Raw genomic sequence first — 15,584 nt, 5'->3', positions numbered from 1 at the left:
AGACTGGCTCGGTGAAGCGGTAAGTAACTATTATCCCTCTGTGATAGTACTACCGAGTACTGTGATAGTAGTACCTAGCACTGTGATAGTAATGCTGAGTACTGTGATAGTACTGCCTAGCATTGTGATAGTACTGCTGAGTACTGTGATAGTACTACCTAGTACTGTGATAGTACTGCCTAGCACTGTGATAGTACTGCTGAGTACTGTGATAGTACTGCTGAGTACTGTGATAGTACTGCCTAGCACTGTGATAGTACTGCCAAGTACTGTTATAGTACTGCCTAGTACTTTCTAGCACTGTAATAGAACTGTTGAGTACTGTGATAGTCCTGACGAGTACTTGATAGTACTGCCTAGCACTGTGATAGTACTGCTGAGTACTGTGATAGCAATACCGAGTACTGTGATAGTACAGGTTGAGTCTCCATTATCCAAAATGCTTGGGACCAGAGGTATTTTGGATATCAGATTTTTCCGTATTTTGGAATAATTGCATACCACAATGAGATATCATGGTGATGGGACCTAAAGCTAAGCACAGGATGCATTTATGTTACATATACACCTTATACACACAGCCTGAAGGTAATTTTAGCCAATATTTTTTATAACTTTGTGCATTAAACAAAGTGTGTGTACATTCACACAATTCATTTATGTTTCATATACACCTTATACACAAAGCCTGAAGGTCATTTAATACAATATTTTAATAACTTTGTGTATTAAACAAAGTTTGTGTACATTGAGCCATCAAAAAACAAAGGTTTCACTATCTCACTCTCACTCAAAAAAGTCCGTATTTCGGAATATTCCGTATTTCGGAATATTTGGATATGGGATACTCAACCTGTACTGCCAAATACTGTGATAGTACAGCCTAGTACTGTGATGTACAGCATAGCACTGTAATAGTACTGCTGAGTACTGTGATAGTACTGCAGAGTACTGTGATAGTACTGCCGAGTACTGTGATAGTACTGCCTAGCACTGTGATAGTACTGCATAGTACTGTGATAGTACTGCCTAGCACTGTGATAGTACTGCTGAGTCCTCTGAGAGTACTGCCTAGCACTGTGATAGTACTGCCGAGTACTGTTATAGTACTGCCTAGTACTGCAATGGTACTGCCTAGCACTGTGATAGTACTGATGAGTACTGTGATAGTACTGCCTTGTACTACTATAAATCCAGGTAATATGTTGTATAAAAAATGACACTTGACTAAAATGTAATAAACTGACCCTATAAGGACAATTAACATATAGCCATGCACAATACGTATCTAGTAAGCCCAATACGTCTTTCTTATATGGAAATTCATACTTTACATCTGCATGTATTACTGGATAGGCCATAGGTTCATACAAGATGTCTCCACAGTCCCCGATAAGGTCCCCGTGTCACTATTAATCAACTGTCCAGTTCTTACTATTCTTCTATTACACTCTATGTAAGATGCCATTTTTACAGACTTTTCATTGTCTCTGTGGTTTATATGTAGCAGGACACGGACATTCCCAGCTTTATGGTCAACATGTAGAAATATGTTATATTGTACATACAGCTCTTTATGATTGAATATTGAGCAAATGCTTATGCTTGCCTGCAGTCATGTACAGATATATTTACATGACCATAAGTAAAGACAGACGCGTGATAAAATATTCCTTTTTCCCTCTGATGATATGCTTTACTCATGGAGGGAATGTTTTCCGTTACATGGCTCTCAAAGAAGTATGCATAGGCTGTTAGATCAAAGTAGATGCACCTTGTCTGCCTGGAATCAGTCTACTATGGTGACGTTACGTACAGTAAGAGAGTTATCACAAAGAATCAGCAAGCATTGCTGACTGTGTTTCCACGGACAGGCTTTACCAGCTTTCACGCTCCATGCTTCCTGACATTGCTTATGATATAAACACTGTATCAGTTAAGAATGAGGCACTAGAGCATGAAAGAGTCCCTTCAAGCAAGTTAAGTACTGCAAAATGGCCTTGTCCGGTATCTATCATGTATCATTGTTCATAGATCTCATAATACCTTTTGAAGGCAGCGCCTTATGACCTCAGCACTTCATTGATCAAAGACACTTTGAGAAATAGTTGTATTTTTATTTTAACCTTTTTCCTTTTAGCCAAGAATTATTATAAACAGCAGGTATTAATGGGAAAATTAGGAGTGGGAGCGTTTCGAGGAAATATATGGGAAGAAATGCTATGATTCATCCATTCACATTAGGTGAGCTAGAAAGTATGTTATTGGAAGAGAGCTATGATTTGGTAGATAGATCTGAGACTTGGCTGGGTGAAAGACGAGACTGGTCAGTAAATTTGGAAGTACATAGCATGGAAAGGCATGATAGAGTAGGGATTTGTCTATATGTAAAAATGTGGAAAGAAATGGGTAAACAGGACCCTCTTCCCTTTTCCCCCCAAGCATAAATACGCTAGCTTGACACATTATATTATATACAGTACTTAATAGTACTTTGAACCTGTCATTCCGCAGGTTGTTAGCTATTGTGCTGGGCACTGCAGGGGTTTCTTTATTCCTGTCTCTTCCCACATATTACTGTCTACTGTACCTCCCCCATATCTCTCTCCCTCAGCAGCTCTCTTTCTTCCTCCCCATTTCTTTCTCCCTCCCCATCTTTCTCCCTCCCGTCTCTCTCTCTGTCCCTTTAATATCTCTTTCTCTATCTCCTACCAGGGGTTGGGGCCTCACTCCATCTGTCCCTAGCAGCCACTGAGAGCTGTACCCCATCACAGCTCTCAGTGGCTGCTAGGGACAGATGAGATGAGGCCTCACCCCCTTGGCTTTAGAGCACAATCGCTAGACAAGGAGATTATATTATCATTTATTTGTTTTAGTCTGTATTCATGTAGCATAATGTCAGTTTTATTCCCCTTTTTCAGAGTAAGGGAACTTTTGAGGCACATATAAAATAAATACATAATAATAATAATAATAATAATAATAATAATAATAATAATTGTATATTATTATTATTATTATTATTAAAAGTTTAACCAGCACAGATGACCATTGATTCTCAGAGACAGGAAAATTGCACCCTTAAGAAAAAGTATGGAGAACATATGAAAGATATTATAAAACTTTAAGAAAAAATAAATACTGTTGCAAGTACATGCAGCAACATTTCTGGGCACACAAAGTTATCAATCTGGTTAAATGTAAAGCCCCATACACAATATCAGAGCCCGTCGATGCCGGTAAGTGCATACACAATTGCCGCTGCCAGTGGGGAAGGGAGCGACGGCGGAGGGAACGACAACCATGCTGCATTGCTGTCATTAACGAGGACCTCCCTCGTCTGTACATGTTCAGACGAGGGAGGGGGTCATCAACGACGCGCGGGAGTACGCATCATTAATGATAATGAGTGTACACACTAGGCGATATTGTGAACAAGGAGGGTCATTCAGACCTGATCGCATGATAGGATTTTTCGCTGCGCTGCAATCAGGTCAGAACTGAGCATGCATATGCACTGCAATGCGCAGGCGCGTCGTACAGCTACAAAGCGGATCGTTGCTGGGCGATGGATTGTATGAAGAATTCATTCGGACAGCCGATCGCAAGGAGATTGACAGGAAGAAGGCGTTTGTGGGTGTCAACTGACCGTTTTGTGGGAGTGGTAGGAAAAACGCAGGCGTGTCCAAGCGTTTGCAGGGAGGGTGTCTGACGTCATATCCGGTCCCAGACAGGCTGAAGTGATCGCAGCAGCTGAGTAAGTCCTGGGCTACTCAAAGCTGCACAAAACTTTTTTGTACTGGTTAGCTGCACATGCGTTTGCACACATGCAAAGCGAAAATACACTCCCCTATGGGCGGCGACTATCTGCTTGCAGCAGTGCAAAAAAAAACCTACCGAGCGAGTAGGTCTGAATGACCCCCAATATCACTCAGAAAGCCAAGATTGTATAAAAGTATTAGATGTGATATGAAAAAAATAAAGCATTAAACTCTTAGAAGGGACTGAAAAGTAATTATTAAATAATAAGGAATGTACAAAACTATGTAAAAAGAAAAACAACTTAGTAAAGGATGAAGCTGAAAAACAGATCACTAAGGTAAGCAAAACAAATCCCAAAACGTTTTTCAAGTATATAAACAGCAAGTAATATAAGACTGGTAATAGAGGGTTACAGAATGAAAAACTAGGAACAATAACTCTAGAAGAGAGAAAGAGTATAAAGAGTTTTATATGGAAACAAAGTGGCAGGAAATATGTTGTGCAAATTATCAACCGTCACATTGGAAGTATTGTTTTGTGTTTCTCTGGAGCAACACAATGTCAATACATTCTGGTATGTGATGTTGCTGGCTTAGTACTGGAAACTAGAGATGTGCTGATTCAGATTTACTTTTTGCAAAATATAGCGCAAGTTTGGATTTTTCCGGATTTATCTTATTGGCTATCCAAAACGTGTGAGAGCCAAAAGCCAATAAGATGCTGTTTTTGAGATCCGAGTAAAACCGAGTAAATCCGAACCCGCACATCTCTACTGGAATCTCATAGGGGCAGAATTATTAAAGCTTGGAGAGAGATAAGGTACCAACCAATCAACTCCTAACTAGTGCGGCGGGATGGGGGGGACTTAGCACATATAAACATACATGTTATGCTGTATGTAATATATGTGCTGACTGGTTATCCCTGGGATCGGCAGCATTGTGTGATGCTGTGCTAAGAGGTCCTTTCCCCCGCCCCCTGCACTGTAAGGTCTGAGATACAACCGCCTCTGCTCCTAACTGCCATATTATAGGATGTGTTTAAAAAACAGGAGCTGATTGGCTGGCACTTTATCTCTCCCCAAGCTTTAATAAATCTGCCCGAAATTCTGGTAGTTATACATAAACAAATCTACACTAAGGGGGGAAGCTAGGTAAATATTTTGAGTATCTTTAGTACCAGCATGTTCACCCTCGATAAGCTACAACAGGATCACTATGACCATAAAAGTGTGTTCAACATGTTAAGAAAAAATAGACTTTTGTCATTTCTATATTGCTGTAAAAATTAAAATAGATCCATAAACTAAAAGTCACAGGTAAACAGGTAAACACATTCATGTTACATAGTGGGCCTAATGTCTGTCTAGACAAGCCCCCTGCTTGTTAAAGGGGCCCAGGTCATTTGCTGAGGGGCAAACTGACTCCTTTTCCAGCACTGCTGAGGGGGATAACTGTGACCTTGTCATCCCCACCGCACAATATACACTGGGCATAGCCACCGATGCTCAATGTGTCCTGTCACATGACTCCTGTATGAATCTGCCCCAGCCTGCTCCTGATTGGCTGCAGTGGGGAGCACTGGGGCCCTGCTGGCTGTAAAGAGCCCTGGAATCATCATCACCCCCGGGACATACACACACAGCCTGAACAGAGCTCAGTTTGGCGGTGGCATTACTGATCCGGAAGGTCTCCAGCCAGGATCCCAGCCCCCACCTGTGTGACCCCTCCTGCTCTCAGCAGTGTTTCTTCCCAGCACCCATCAAATGCAGAACTAGGCATCCAAGGACCTGTAGATCCTGGTCAACTAGAGATCCCCAGAGTGATTACCTGCATACTCTATGCACTGGAACCCTACTCAGCAGTCAGGGGCCCAAAGAGGGACCCTGGTCAGTTGCTGAGAGGGACATAAGTGACTCTCTGCCAGGACACAACCACCTGCCCTCTTCCCTCATAGCTCTTACTAGCTATCTGCCAGGACACAGCCACCTGCCCTTACAGCTGGACACATCTGATCAGTGCCGATATTTCTGCTTGCAGCCGCCTGAGGTGGTGAGCAGAAATGTGTAAAAACTAAAGTGACCCTTTTGGACTCCCAAATGGATCTTTTTGTATTGCGGGGACTACTGTAGATGGGATTAGCCGATATTCGCGGCTAAACCCCGTCTTAAAAAATAATTGGTGCCCGATCAGAGCAAAAACTGAGTTGCTTTGATGGGCATCTATTACGCTGGACACCCAGAAAAAACAATTGTATTGACCACTAGATAGATAGATAGATAGATAGATAGATAGATAGATAGATAGATAGATAGATAGATAGAAAGAGAGAGAGAGAGAGAGAGAGAGAGAGAGAACATGCACAACTAAGAAAGGGAGAAAGTGTTGTAAAACATATAAATTGTAATTTCATTTTTCACAATTATAACAGATTTTTTAGATGCTTTATTAGGAGACAAGTCATCCATTCCGTGTCTCTAGCACTTTGCCATATGCCACAAAACTGAACAGAAGTTCAGAATTATAGCACACAGAGGGAAGAATCTGCTGCTCCCTTTAGACTGTGACATTTGATAGCTTTCAGAATTTTAACATATTGATTGAGAAGTCATAATAACTGAAGAGCAATGGAACTTCTGAAAGCTGATTGTGATTGTACTTAGAGACCTTTTATGTGCTCTGTTTGCACACTGCCAGTGATGTAACTAACTATAAAGTAATTCACACACCAGCATAACGTCATACCCACCACAATGTCTGCTCCAGTCCCAGTCAGTATCCAATAGGTCAGAGTGTTAATTGCATTAGTAGCAATCTGTTACTTAAGTCTGAATGAAATACACAGTCATTTTCTCCTCTTTATTTTTATATCATATGCCTGGATACATTTATTATGAAGCTATATTTACGGCAAATTTTGTCCTCTGGAACATGGACTGCTATGGGTATAGACAACACCCTTGCACACTGCATTTATACATATTTTCCTGGAATACAAAAAAATAGACATTAAATGGACAGTGTTTGATTTAGCCAGTCGGCAACTCTGGCTGCAGCAAGGGCAAATGGATTTTTAGGGTGCCTAGAGATTGATTTGTAGTAATCGTCCATTCCATATATGTAATAAGTACCAGTAAGTATGTGATCTGGGCTAGCATTATGCAGGATTTGGACTGTGAGTGATAAGGGAGGAGGTGTCTATGAGTCTCCTCCCCCTCCTCCTTCACTGGAAGCCTTTTATTTGTCTTGGCATGGCAAGTCTGGGGCTCCTCCTCCCTGCTGCGGGTACTGGGGAGAAGAGTAGGTGAATACCAGATTGCTGATCACTATCATGCGCCAGATATACAGTATGTCATTACTGGTGGTGAGAGCATGATTTAAATTTGGGAGGGATCAGAGCTCTGTGGTGAAGGTGATACAGACACTGGAGGGTTGATTTAATAAAGGAGGGTACACACCGGGAGATTTCTCCCAGAGATATGTGCTGAACAATATAGCACAGATCACTCAGCACACAACTCAGGACACTCGGCACACAGAGCAATGTGTGCTGAGCGAGGGGAAAAAAATCTAGAGCCGGTGATAGCGACACGCGGAGCCACGCAGCGCTGTCGCTGGCACCACTACTCATGATGCAATGTGGGCTTAATTTCTAAGCAATCTAGTCAGATTGCTTGGAATTTAAGCACACATCTCTATATGTGTACCACCCTTAACTCATCTAAAAATGAAAAGTGGTTATCGGTATACACAGACACTGTTTTACAGTGTTCACAGTAGTTCTAGAATCATTTAATTTACTTTCTATATTTTGGAGGCAATTAATCTATATTGTATTGTTTTATTTTTACTCAGTATACACCTCACAAATTATTTCTAGTTTTAATGTAATTATAAAGAATAAGGAGCTCAAGGTAATGAAGGATCTAACGTAGGGGAGGAGGATAGTTAGGGAAATAAAGAGGAAATTAAGATAGCTCACTGAATTATATTGTACTCTAAAAGACATTTCAAATCTTCCTTCAAGGTGCATCTGGGAGATAATTGATAACGTGTATTTATAAAGTTGTTTTTTTTTTTTATGTATGTATGCATGGGAAATGTATGGTATAAGCTGTTCTTGTATCGAGAATGTGATGTCTTTTGTAAGTGTTTAAAATCTGACATTTAATAAAGAATGACTCAATAAAAAAAATGAAAAGTGGTGGTGTTAACTGTGGCAAACAGATTCTATTATTTATTGCACAACAGAAAATGATAGACAAAATCTGATTGGTTGAATGCAGCATGGCCCCTGCCATCGCTCCGTCGCTGCTGCATCGGCAAGTGTGCATGCACTTGCCGATGCCAGCTCCCCTTCCAAGTCGCTGCCGATGTTGGGCTGGGTACACATCGTATAGTCTGCAACTTGTTGCCGAGTCCGGGTATGGCAAGTAACCTGGGGTTGCAGCACAGTATATGGAGGAGGGAGTGCAGAGTATGCGGTATATGGTGGGAGCAGTATATGGAGGAGGGGGTACCTTGTATATAGGGAGCACTATATGGAGGGTATGGGGATGCAGTGTGTATATTGGGCAGTATATGGTGGGTGGTACAGAATATGGAAGAGGATGGGGGTGCACTGTATATAGGGACAGTATATGGTGGGGTTGCATTGTATATAGGGACAGTATATGGTCGGGGTGCAGTGTACATAGGGTGTTTGTGTGTGTCTCCATGTCCCGAATGGAGCTCCGATAAGAGCTGTCATTTGTGCCAGAAGAGCAATCTTTTGCAGTGTCGGCACTTCCGGGTTTCGGTCAAGCAGTTCCTGCATGTGCAGAGAGACCCGGCGGCCCGTGGGGTGCTGGGCGGGATCAGATTAGCGCCCCTGAGAGCACAATGTCAAAAATAGACCATAGGCTTCCATAGGATAACTCCACCCAAAGAAGGCATTACACACCGCGCCAAAGCCTGGCATTGCAGGGCTTTGTCCATATAGGAAATACAGACAAAATCTATTTCCCTTTAGAACATCCCACCCCTAAGTGAGATGCCTCAATTGTGTGCTAAAACCTGGTCTCACTAATTAGTGCAATATAGTTTCTGACTGTATCTGTAGACTATCAGGATTATGGCACAGAGGCCTCAAAAATATCTATTGACATAATACTCAATTATTTTTCTTGCCCTGGGGATGGCGCGCTGAAATGAGTGAAAAGTGACTTTTCACTTTTCGGAACCTTTCACTTTTCGCCCATTAGTTTGGTTGGGTTTAGCCAATTTATGCAGCTCAACCTGACCTCTCTGGGCGCAACAAGTGTGATAAAAAGAAACAATTGAATATCGCCCACTCGATCTCCCACCACTTTAGACAGGAGATCGGGAGCAATAAACAATTGAATATCGCCCACAGAAAGTAAGTTGATGCATTGTGCAGGGGCACTGTAGAAGGGTGCAAGGTACAAAGTGTCCGGGCTTGTCTTAGGCCTGACTCTGGAGAGGTAGGCCTGACGATGACCTTCAGAGGTCCCCGGTATTCACAACCCCATTCACTTTGCACCTCTCTCTGTTACCGAAAGCCCAACAGATTTCATAACAGCCCTGACCATGCTTTTGATAAGTTATACTGCGCAGTACATGATAACGATGAAATATAACATGATGTTGTAATAGAAATAATCATTATGAACTTTATCAAACCTTTTAAAAAGGAAAAGTGGAGTAGGTTGAAAAATCTGAACAGATGCAATTGCAGCTTTCCAATGAGCATAGTAGACCTTACACTTTACAGTTTTATTTTAGTATAAGGAACTTGCTCAGCGATTTTGAATCCATAGACTGAGAAAACCAAATACTTTTGCCTCTGGAAAAGACAATTCATAGAACATACTGTGGTTGGGACACCTGTTTTGCTTCCTCAAGTAACATGCATAGCATATATAAATCATGCGAGCCAGCTAAGTGGAAATAAAAACTGATCTCTTATTGATACAGAAATGTAAATAGTAATGTGGTAAAACACATACATCTGCTAATAAAATAATTCATAGCTTTCAACAAGCACAATTTTACTAGAGTGCACCTGTTTATCCCACATATTTTTCTCTTGCAATAACCTGTCCTTGAATTGAATAATTGAGGTTAAAAAAGGACCTGTCATCCAAACGATCAACTATGAGCTGCGCGGCCCAATAGTGTGTTATTGCCAAATGGCCTGCTCTCAGAGCTGGGGAGTCGGCTGGAGTGAGCTCTCACTCTGCTTCCAGATGTCGCGTGTCTCAAATGAGAGAGTCAGCTGGAAAGTTGTCTCTTTCTGCCTGCAGATGTCAGATAGTCAGATATCTCAGAACAGGAAAGTCTGCTGGAGTGCTCTCTTATTCTGCTTATACTGAAGATGATGTATGTCTCGGAGCAGAATAAGTCTGAGATTTTACTTGCACTAACTGTAGGGGGTAGATTTACTAAAGTTTCTAAAATACGAAAAGTGGTGTTGTTGCTCATAGCTAGCAACCAATCAGATTTTAACTTCCATTTCTCTTCATTCTAGAAAATTAGAGACTGAATCTGATTGGTTGCTATGGGCAACACCTCCACATATCTGTTGTAAATGCTTTAGTAAATATACCCTTAGATCAGGACTGGCCAACAACTGATGTCACCACAGATAAGGAGGAATCTACTTGAACAGTGTTTTAAATATTAATTATTTATTTCAGCAGAAGTTATTAATACCCCTTCTGCACCGCACAAATAACCCGGTATCGACCCTGTATATTGTTGGGTCGACATGGGTAGCTGTGCGGTGTGAAAGGGGTCACTGACGAATTCCCGGGTCGCCTGACCCGGTAATTTAACCTGGGAATAAAGAAGGGTTACACTCAGCATAGCAGAGGCGGCCTGGAGATGATCTCATCTCTCAGCCCTGCCTCTGCGCGCACCCCCGATGCCAGCTCTGCCCCCCGTCCACGATGGCAACCCGACCTGGCATATTGCCGTGTGGGAAGCCAATGTGAAAGGGTCCAATGCCAAGTCGCACCTGGGAAGGACCCGTTTCCAATTCCCGGGTGCGATCCGGCATTGCGATGTGAAAGCGGCATAAGTGTGACAAACTGGTACAAATCTTTATCATGATGAAATAGTTTATGTTGGAAGATAACATCCCGGGAGATATCATCCCAGCATATTCCCTCAAGTCCTCTTACTTTTAACAACTTTTTGCATTTAACTTTGCTGTTTTTCTGATGTTTATTTATTTATTTATTTACTTTTCTTTGTATACAATTAATGACTGAATACATAAAACCCTAATACACACATACCCAAACTCCCGAACAGAGGGAAAGTAGAATAATTTGAAAATAACAAATCATTTTGCAATAAAACGACTACAGAATTATTTGTTAGTCAGGAATGAGATATTTGAAGAACACATATTTGGGCAAAGGGAATATACAGAGGTTTTAGGAAACTTAAAGCCCACCTGGAAAGATACTGTATTATCTATATAAAATAAACCTTAATGAGAGGTTGTTGTGGAATTCATGAGCTGTACCTGCAGCCAGAAGTCATCCCTAAATAAAACAATATGTAGATATCAAGGAGGCTTTAAGGTACAACAGCTCTTTCTGCAGCTCAGGGCCAATGTGGGAGGACACCTACTCCACTACTGTTGTAATACAAGTAGAAGGCAAGATAAAAACAAGCATGAGAAGCTGTGATCAATGAGCTCTGTGTAATGATAACTAAAAAGGAAAATTGCATAATTATAAAGAGCAATGGAAGGAGGTTGCTGCTGTATATGGAAATTAAATATGACATTTTATCCAAATGGGTTTTGCAAGGAAAATTAGAAAAAAAAATATTAAAATATTCTAATTTGCATTTCATACCTGAAGGAAGCAGTGCCCGATTGTAGAATGCTCATGCAACGTTACATTGTAGAACTGCTGCAAGAAGACCGGTTCATTGTCATTGACATCCTCAACCATTATGGTCACTTGGCAACTGGTGGACAGTTGAGGGTTTCCATGGTCAGTAGCTATAACAACCAAGTTCATTACAGTTTCTGACTCATGATCAAGTGGTTTAAAAATGCTTAGGATCCCTGTATGTGGATCTAACACAAAAGCTGACGAAGCAGTGCTCTTCTGGAGAGTGTAGGTTATTCTTGAGTTTGGGCCATCTTCGTCTAAGTCCTGTGCATTAACAGTAAGCACAGCAATGCCAAGAGATGCCGCTTCTGATACTGTGGCTTGGTAGCCATCAGGGTCATTAAAAATAGGGGGCTGATCATTTAAATCAGTGATTTTCAAAAGTAGTGTTTTAACAGTCTGTAAAGGAGGAGAGCCAGAATCTGTAGCAAACACCCGCAGCTCATATAAATCTTTTAGTTCTCGGTCAAGAGAAGCGACAACACATAGAAAATATATCTGAGATCCAGCAGGACGAAGAGAAAAGAATCCATCAGCACCTTCCAAAGACACAGAAACACGTTGAATTGTCCCAAAGTGTCCAGGTTCCACCATTTTTCTTATGTTCTCAGATGTTTTGCTGTGTCCCTCATTATAGTTGGGTGTTACGTTTAACAGGGAATATCCTGTTATGCCATCACTTTCTCTCAAGTGTCCTCTATATTGACCTTTTCCTGCATGTTCTACTATGTCCTTACCTTCGGTAGCCTCTGAAGGTAGCTCCTCCAGCTCTAAGTCAGGGTCAGAGACAGAAATACGTGCTACATACTCTCCAACTTCTGCTCCCTCTGAGATTTCTGGCCGTCCACTGTCAGTGAGTAATGTGACTTCAATTTTGGGTTTGTTATCATTAACATCAAGGACTTTTATCATAACAAGGACACTAGATACCTCAGGCTGCATTCCTCCATCCTTAGCTTGGACCACTAGCTGGTGCAGGGCCTTTTGTTCTCTATCCAAGGGACGACTGACCCTTACTACCCCGCTAGTTTCTTCAACACTGAAATAACCCTCATCAGACCATAGACTGTAGCTGACTTCACCGTTGCTACCTAAATCGGGGTCAGTTGCATGCACAGTGCAAATTGGGGTACCTGCTGGTGCACTTTCCCACACCCACCCATTATATTTTGGCTGGTCAAAGCTTGGTGGGTTGTCATTTGCATCCAGAACTGTGATATCTATATAAAGTCTCCCAGTTCTACGAGGGTGGCCACCATCAAAAGCCTCCACTTCTAGCTGATACCCATCTTGCTCTTCCCTGTCTAGCCAGTGTACCAGTACAAGATCTAAGGGGTGCAGGGATGAATATGGCCTTTCTACCTGTAACTCTTCATGTGAGCCTGATCTGTCACCATTTCCCTCTGTATATGAGTCATAGAGATAGCCATCAGAATGTGTATCAGAATTCTCTTCTGCAGAAAATTCCTGCTTTTCACCCCCATAGGATTGACCCTCTGTATACTCCAAATCCCTCAGTCCCTGCCCCTCAGCACCTGACTCCTTACCGTGTTCCTTAGTTTTAGGGAACGTGGCCAAGTCACCAGAAGACACTGCTACCCAAGGCCCATGGTCATGTTCTTCTGACTCTTCGCTTATTGGCCCATCCTTCCCAGAGCCCACGCTGAATGTGCCATCTCCATACCTAATGATGAAGGCTGCCTCTCTGCTGCCCCGGAGCAGAGTGTAGCCCATCAGCCCATAGTGGCCAGTGTCCGGATCCCGGGCAGCAGGCAGCCTGAAGGTGGTGCCAGGGGGAGTCAGCTCAGACACCTGTAGCCGGAGCGCTGGCACAGGGAATGTGGGCGAGTGGTCATTAACATCCCGCACCCGGATTTCCACCTGCACCACGTCTCCCTGCAGGGTGGCAGCCACAAAGCTGTAGCGCTCCCTCCTCTCCCTGTCCAGCAGCCGCAGTGTCCGCACGATGCCGGTCTCTGTGTCCACCTGGAAGTCCCGCAGTACCGGGGACTCGCCTCCTTCCTCCGACAAGAAGAATCCTTCACCTGGGCTCCCCTCTGGCAGTCCCGCACGGATGTCCCCCACTAAGGTGCCCGCTGGCAGCCCCTCGTCCACGGCTAGGCTGAGGTTGTACACCTGAGCTCTGCAGCAGCGCAGGCAGAGCAGCATCAGCAGTAGTACAGGGTGCAGAGGAGGCAATAGCTGGCAGCAGCATCCCATCACTCTGGCACGTCTACCTCTGCACCCCAGCTCCCGTCTACCCATTCCAGCCATCACTCACTGCAGCTGCACCAATTACTCCAGCAGGCTATGGCACATCAGTGGTCTCCCCTTGCCATGCCCAAGCATAGGTGCTTCCTTTGCCAGACAGTGTGGACAAGACTTTTCTCCTTTATAAGAAGGGCACGCACATCACCAGGCGCTGCCTATGTCCTCCTGTGTCTGCTGTCCATATTTCAATTCATGGTCTGGTCCTTTTTTTTTTTTTTTTAAGGTCCAGATGACCTGGCAGACTCTGTTAGTTTAAAGCTGAGATCCAGAAAAATAACTCCCTCCTTCCTTGAAGCAATGCTGTATCCTGTCTCTTGTAGTGTCCTACAGTATGTGCAAAGGGAGGGGGGAGACCTTTAATATTTCCATTCACATCTGGTTTTCTTCTGCTGGATTTCTGTCCTTTCCCACCGAATCAGGTGCATGCTCTGCATTATTGGATGCTGTTATTTTTTCTTCTTTGAATAGGAAAATCATATAATCCTCTGGAGCACAGATAAGAGAAGGAAGAAAAAGCAGCAGAGAAAAGTTGATGGGAATAACAAGTGTGAGTGAGTGTGTGTGGCAGCAGCAGCAGCAGACCAGTCCCTGCAGTGCTCCCTCCTCCTAGTACAGACAAGCAGTGCCTCTCCTCTGCCTGTCTACAGCTGTGCCTGGTCCTAAGCACGTCATCCTCAGGCAAGGGCAAAGCCTGCTCCTTGTATTGCACTGCAGTAAGCATCTGCTGCCTCCCAGTACTACTGTGTATCACTACTCTGGCACTGGCTGCACAGTGCACACACAGTCACACATCCCTTTCTTATCCCACACAGTCACACATCTCTTTCTTATCCTGATGTAGGGACAGAAAACTACACAGCTCAGCCTGCAGCAAAATAATACACACAAACTTTCATGTGTCACTTTCATATGTATAACAATATAAGAACAGGATAGTATAAGAATAATTGTAATGTCATACTTTCGTCTGAGTGTTTTTTTTTTTTTTTCAAATGGATGCTTAATAAAATAGTATTACAAGTTACATAATAATCGGGGTAATTCTGAGTTGACTGCAGCAGCAAGTTTGTTAGCAATTGGGCAAAACCATGTGCACTGCAGGGGGGGGGGGGCAGATATAACATGTGCAGAGTGAGTTAGATTTGGGTGGGTTATTTTCTGTGCAGGGTAAATACTGGCTGCTTTATTCTTACACTGCAATCTAGATTCCAGTTTGAACACACCCCACCCAAATCTAACTCTCTCAGCACATGTTATATCTGCCCCCCCTACAGTGCACATGGGCCCTCATTCCGAGTCGTTCGCTCGGTAATTTTCATCGCATCGCAGTGAAATTCCGCTTAGTACGCATGCGCAATAATCGCACTGCGATTGCGCCAAGTAATTTTACAATGAAGATAGTATTTTTACTCACGGCTTTTTCCTCGCTCCGGCGATCGTAGTGTGATTGACAGGAAATGGGTGTTACTGGGCGGAAACACGGCGTTTTTGGGGCGTGTGGATAAAAACGCTACCGTTTCCGGAAAAAACGCAGGAGTGGCCGGAGAAACGGGGGAGTGTCTGGGCGAACGCTGGGTGTGTTTATGACGTCAAACCAGGAACGACAAGCACTGAACTGATCGCAGATGCCGAGTAAGTC

At 43.1% G+C, this 15,584-nt stretch overlaps 1 protein-coding gene across 1 annotated transcript in view; it reads right to left on the bottom strand.

Moving 5' to 3' along the window:
* Window positions 1-14,542, bottom strand: part of DCHS2 (dachsous cadherin-related 2) — a 402,858-nt gene extending 388,316 nt beyond the window's left edge. The window contains exon 1 of the mRNA XM_063920517.1: window positions 11,633-14,542. Coding sequence (XP_063776587.1) covers window positions 11,633-13,948 — 2,316 coding nt within the window. The 5' untranslated portion in view covers window positions 13,949-14,542. The remainder of the gene's footprint in view (window positions 1-11,632) is intronic.
* Window positions 14,543-15,584: the final 1,042 nt, after the last annotated feature.

Source organism: Pseudophryne corroboree, chromosome 1 (genome assembly GCF_028390025.1).
Source record: "Pseudophryne corroboree isolate aPseCor3 chromosome 1, aPseCor3.hap2, whole genome shotgun sequence".
NCBI lineage: Eukaryota > Metazoa > Chordata > Amphibia > Anura > Myobatrachidae > Pseudophryne > Pseudophryne corroboree.
This window is presented reverse-complemented; position numbering and strand designations above follow the sequence as displayed.